The sequence below is a fragment of the Carassius gibelio genome, chromosome B12, assembly GCF_023724105.1.
Source record: "Carassius gibelio isolate Cgi1373 ecotype wild population from Czech Republic chromosome B12, carGib1.2-hapl.c, whole genome shotgun sequence".
Lineage (NCBI taxonomy): Eukaryota > Metazoa > Chordata > Actinopteri > Cypriniformes > Cyprinidae > Carassius > Carassius gibelio.
The window spans coordinates 20,913,103-20,919,479 of NC_068407.1; the positions used below are offsets into that span (position 1 = coordinate 20,913,103).

At 37.4% G+C, this 6,377-nt stretch overlaps 1 protein-coding gene across 1 annotated transcript; it reads right to left on the reverse strand.

Annotated features, from left to right (window-relative positions):
* Nucleotides 1–1,224: 1,224 nt before the first annotated feature.
* On the reverse strand, nt 1,225–3,978 carry LOC127969364 (somatostatin receptor type 2). The gene has a single exon (XM_052571251.1). It carries the CDS (start codon nt 2,941–2,943, stop codon nt 1,909–1,911), a length of 1,035 nt encoding a protein of 344 aa, XP_052427211.1. The 5' UTR covers nt 2,944–3,978; the 3' UTR covers nt 1,225–1,908.
* Nucleotides 3,979–6,377: the final 2,399 nt, after the last annotated feature.

A 6,377-nucleotide genomic window follows, 5' to 3' on the forward strand; every position in this document is an offset into this window, starting at 1 on the left:
TCAAATGTAGTGTTAAACAAGAGTATGTTGAACTATCAACTGGATATATAATGGCATGGTTAAAGTGAAAAAAAAATTCTGGACAGGAATGAAGGAATCAAATGAAATTTGTCAACATGCATTTAAATTATAGTTGCTAATTTGCATAATTTTTTAGACTTTTGTGAATTCTAGATGGAGTTTTACATAATATGTGTATTATATTTGCTGTTTTAATGTCATGTGATTTATTTCATTTGTATTCCATTTGTTTAATGATGATTCTTAGTTAGAAATTTTCGGTTCAGATGCTTACGACACATTATAAATGCTGCCCTTTGGTCAGAGTAATGAGGGACTTGATCCCATAACCTCCTGAGAGATGTTATTTAAAATTGTTTTGGTACATAATGTGCGTGAGAGCTATTGCTAACCTTCTAATTTTGTATCTAAATACTTTTTTTTTTTTTGTGTAAGATTTGATGAGCTTAGATTGCATCTTTTTTATGTCAGAAGTATAGATTTTTGACAATCGTCATGAAAACAAATTCGTCATGGAGGCATGGGATACACTGCTTTGACTTCTGTACATGGGAATGAAGCATTGTAAGTGTTGTAATCTAAGTATACTGTCTCCCAACAAGTCCTGTCTAATCCATTTATGGATATTTATTTATTTTTAACAGGATGACAGGCAACAATGGTAATTTTAAGAAAAGTGTGAGTATGTATTTGCTTTTTTACATGATTACATGTTCGTACCCTCATTTTGAGTTTTATGCTATACCAAGTTCCCCTTTAGTCATGAATACTGAATAAGGAAAGTTATGTTGTATTGCACCTTAACTGCCTATAAAACTGCTGCAAAAACAACAAGTTTATAACATTTTAAATGTGGGCCAGATGTCAGACAAAGAAGTGTTGTGGACCATCAGTTGTAAGCCTTCAAGCTGTCAAATATAAAAAAACCTGTGTAAAACTTAAAGTGGGTGATAGATTTGTTTTCATCTGCAAGTGGTTATACATTTCTACATTTACAGCAGGTTTGCACGTTTGTTTCTCCTTAAACTTGCACTAAAACATTTGAAAGGAGGAACTCAGAGATTCATAAATGTTTTAATAATTCATTCCCTTTACTTGAACAAACAGAATTACACACTTTGTCATTATCTGTGAATTTTAATGTGTATGAACAATGATAAATTACATATGTAGAAAGTAATATACTGTAACCCCCCCCCCCCCCCCCCCCCCTTCAATATATGGAAATATTGTATACATGCAATAATGTAAAATATTAGTATCAAACAAAAACTTTTATTTTGGATGCGATTAATCGGGATTAATCATTTGACAGCACTAGTTCAAAGATAAAAGCAACCCCACCTCTCTCTCTCAAAAAAAAAATATATATATAATAACATATAATATAATAACTAATAATATAATATAATATAATATAATACAATAACAATATGCACAACCTGTGTATATTATATAATAACACATGGTTATTTAAACAAATGTTGGCCATTAACATCATATTTATCAACTGTTTCACAGCCACATTCCTTTTTCATGTGTCATTCAGTAACAGTCACACAAAAATCCTCAAATATTTGGTCCAAGCTGGATGCCATGACAACCATGACATCATCACGAAGTCCACAATCAGTTTGACAGCACTTGTACAGGAGGGCAGAAATTGCATAATCATCCTTACAACACTGCCCTTCCTTTGCACGGAAACCAAGCAACCTGCTTTTGTGGAAAAATAACATTATTGTCTTCCACGCCTCAGTCTGCTCATGTCTTTTTCTCTATTTCACAGAAGCAATTGCACATTTTACTAAAAAAATGTGGTGGGCAAAGAAAGTCTGTTTATGCATTGCAACACAAACCCTTCTAAATATTTAAAAGAAAGACATACTAAGCCAGCATGCTTTGTACGTTGGTGTCATGCAAAACAAAGCCCTCGGTGTCTCTGTCGCAGTGAGTCCGTGAGCTCTTGTGAGGGCAAAGGAGGGTGTGGAAATGCCTTCGAAAGGTTTCCGACAAACATGCGTACAGTATTGGATTGGCGCAGCTCCACGAGTACGACAGCAGCACCACAAACTCAAAGCCACGCGCGAAATCAAGCACCGGGTCTATTAGGTACAGAGAGCAAAAGTTGAAGACGTAGAACGGCAGCCAGCAGATGCCAAACACCAAAACAACCGCCACTACCATCTTAGTAACCTGTGTCTCAAACCTGTGACTTTCCAGTGAAGACGTTTGCTCTCTGGCGTTTCTCAGAGTCACTAGAAGTGCCGTGTAAAACACGATCATTACGGTGAACGGTAAGGCGAAGCCCAGTACGAATGTGTAGCTAAGAAAAGCCAACCACCAGGAGTCAGATGCAACATCAGGGTCAACGGTGCAGAAACCATAGCTGGCCGAAAAGTGTATAGCCATCGGAAGCACTGGAAACAGAGAGATGAACCACATTAATGTGGCGATGATCTTCGCACGCCGAGGCGTCCGCCAACGAGCGAAGCGCACCGGGTCTACAAGAGCCATATAACGATCAACACTCATCACCGTTAAACAGAACACGCTTGTGAACTGATTGATGCCATCCAGAACCATCACCAGCTTACAGACGGCTTCTCCGAAGATCCACTGGTCCTGGAAGTTTTGGATGGCGATGAACGGGAGTCCCACCATGAAGAGGCCGTCCGCCAAAGCCAAGTTGAAAATGTAGACGGTGGTCGCCGAAGACATTTTGTCCAGTTTCAGAATGGTGACGATGACCAGCGAGTTCCCGGCCAATCCCACGACGCACACGGCCAGGTACAAGACGGCCACGGTGACGCTGAACGCATCGAAGTCCTCCCGAATGTAGACGTTGTTTATCGCACCGCTGTCCAGATCCACGATCGACACGTTGTCGTAAAACATTCCCAAAGGTTTTGAGGTTTCCATTTCTGGTCAGAAACAGGTTTGTAGTTCTTGTAGGAGAAGATCGGATGTATTAGATCTTGATGAGATTTCCAAAAAATGGTTTATATAGTCTTCGCAGGAGAAGATCAAATGTATTAGAACTTGACAGAATGTCAAAATTGGTTTGTATAGTCGTCGCAGGAGAAGTTTTAAGGTAGTATTGTAATTTGATGAAATTTCTCTATGGCTTGCGATCTTTGCAGAAGTTCAAACGAATTCGAACTTGACAAATGTTCTGGTCAAAAACAGTTTTTAATTCTTGCAGAAGTACAAATGTATAGGAAATCGCCGAACTATCTGGAAGAAACTGGTTTGTAGTCCTTGAAGATGTTCAAAATGTATTAGATCTTGCCAATATTTCTGCTCAAAAGTGGCTTGTAATCCTCGCAGAAGTCCAATCGTGTTAAAACTCGACGAGTGTTCTGCTCAAAAACAGTTTGTAGTTCATTCCAAAACGAGTTCTTGATCTCCACAGGTTTGCATCCACCTTGTCCTTGAAGCTGGTTTATTTATTTTTTTTCCCAATCTCGAGAGCTTCACCCAATTGGTCTTTGAAGAGATTTCAGCATAAGCTTGGAGGAGCTGGCACTCAAACGACTGCTTGAAAGATCTGGAAACCTACTGGGTGTTTGACCCTCCTAGTGAGATCTTATATATCCCCCCTGCAGCGTCCAGAGTGTGTGTGTGTGTGTGTGTGTGTGTGTGTGTGTGCACAGAGTCATCCGTTGACTCCGATAAGCTGCGCCGGCTCGTTCCAATCCGCTGTTAAGAGGTTTCCAGGGTGCCATCTGTTACAATACTTTTGTTTTCATAACTAAACACCCTTGTCAGAAGGTCCATCCAGGCTCTTTCTTTCACACTCCCTTGCTCACATTTTCCTCCTTCTCTCCACCCCTCTGTTTCCTCCCTCTCCTCGCAGTTCAGTGGGGGGTCAATCTGAGCCGATCAACCCCCAACTTCCCCTCTGGGCCACCCACTTTCCAAATACGTCCCCAAAGGATGCGTGATGAATCTGGCCTGTCTCCCTCTGCTTGTTTTAAAGTGCTGCGTTCCCCCCTTCAGTGTTTATATTTCTCGCCGATTGTTGGTCAGTAAATCATTTATCTCGCTCAAGGCCTCGGCGGGTGGAAACGGTTGCAGATAAAAGGGCAATGAGCGATCACCTTAGTCCTGTTCCTCCTCGGACACGCATAGTTGGAATACCGCAGATCTCACAGTGAACTTCCCAGGATAAGAGTAACTTATCCACCGTTTTGGTACTAGATATATCTTTATGCAAAATGCAGATTGTTTTGGAGGTCGCTCTGCTCCCAATTCCATGAAATCATTCCTAGAATTTGGACTTTCCTTTGGCATGTTACTGTAAACTTGGAAAAGCTTTAAGTTTATTAAGAGGTTTAAAGGGCCTCGAGTGAGTTGAAGACAGGTATCCAGACCTCTCCAAATAAATCTACACGGTCGGCATTTGGTTTCACTGCTCTGGGCTTGAGTTTTCTTGTATCTCTTAACAAGGAACATACCGGGCTTACAAAAAGCATGTTGTGGTTTCTAAGAATAAGAAGAACTAGGATTTGATTCTGAAAACTTTCCTCCAAAACCCTTTCATGCGTGTTCTTGGTCTCATCTGTGCATCTCTTTGTTCCTTTGTCTTTCATGTTATTTTGTCTTTAATTAGTTCCATTATTTCGGTTTATCCCCCTTTTATCTTTCATCTTTGTTCTCTGATTTATTTTAGTTAATCTTAAACCGAATTTTTAAAGCTTTACAATTTTTCAGGTAACAGTTCCTGAAGAGAAATCCAGTATAGTGTATATATATATATATAGTGATGTTCTTTGTGATGGAAATCATTTTAATATTTCAGTTTGTGTTCCCTGCTGTTTTAAAACCGTCAAACTTCAATGAACAACCCTGATGGACTTGATATGGAGTTTATATGGTTAGTGTCATGAAGGAAACCACCGTCTGTTCACCATAAAGGAGACGAGAAGCAGCACAGGATACATAACCAGATGAGTTTCTAAGAAAGCAGTCGTTATCAAACAAGAAATTAGAGCAAATAAATGAGAAAAGAGATGAGATAAAAGCAGAGTAATAACTGAAGAGCAAATATAAAGGAGCTAATTAAAGAACACACATGACAAAAATAAAAAGATAAAGGGCTAGAGATAAGAAAAGGTTGATTAGAGAAATAATACAATATAAAAAGTATTAAATTGTATCATTGATGGGATTGGAATATAATTTAAATGGGGTTCAAACTTAGGTCACTTGAATATAAAGCAGCGTGTAAGTATCAGAGCACAGGATAATAAAGTAAGGGCACAGGGAATAATACAAAAAAAAAATATTGAATAAAATTTCATAAAATGTATATTTAATAATTTGATAATTGTATTATTATTCAATTTTATTCACAATTAATATTTTATTTATTTATATTATTATTTACATTTTATTTATTATTCTGTTCTTCTTCTTCTTAATATTCTGTATAGACTACAGTAAAAAAAATAAAAAATTGTTTACTTCCAAACAATGTTAACTCAGAAATTGCTACTTAAAAAAAAAGAAAAAAGTATTTTATTACAAAATGCACTCAAGTAATCTTTGTTTTATTACAGATACTATTTCTTATTTTATTATTATGTTTTACAAATAAAGCAGCAGAAGGTCACCATATCAAGAAGCATATTATATTTATAGTTTTATGTATATATAATTATTTATTTTATCACCGAAAGGTTAATGCATTATTTTGTCCTAATACGTTTCCAAATCCTTCCAGAATAATCCTGCATGTAGAAAAATATATAACTAGTGAAGTTTCTTTCTAATTCACTAAATCCACTACTTCGCAACATTAATGTAGCTTTAAACTTCTAAAATGTTTATCCAGGTGAATCGGAATCTGAACGTAGCTGACGAGGTTCCTTTAAAACACAGTTGAAAATCTGGAATCCGAAAAAAATAAAATCGAAAATGAAGTCTTTAGCAATGCATATTTCTAATCAAAAGGTAGGAAATTTACTAAATGTCTTCACGGAACACGATCTTTCCTTAATATCCTAATGATTTTTAGCAAATGGATAATTTTGATCCATACAATGTATTGTTGGCTACTTATGACTGTTTTTGTGCTGCAGGGTCACAAATGTGGCAGAGGTTAAAAATTAATTATGAAATATATACAGTGAGCTTGTATTTAAGTGAACCACCTCTAAATAAACAGAGTGGTGTCAAATGGGCTTGTTTTGATGCACAGAGCTCAGTGTTTGCAGATATCCTGGATAAACAGGATTTGGTTCACACACACACGTCTGTGTGAGGAATAAACTGTGTTTGATTTGCACAGGGACCATGACTGCAGGCATCAGGTCCTGCTGGGGACCCAGTTTATTAAAAAAAAAAAAAAA

What these genes read in the sequence shown, in the direction of transcription:
- LOC127969364 (XM_052571251.1), bottom strand. Translation starts at nt 2,943, where the DNA reads ATGGAAACCTCAAAACCTTTGGGAATGTTTTACGACAACGTGTCGATC.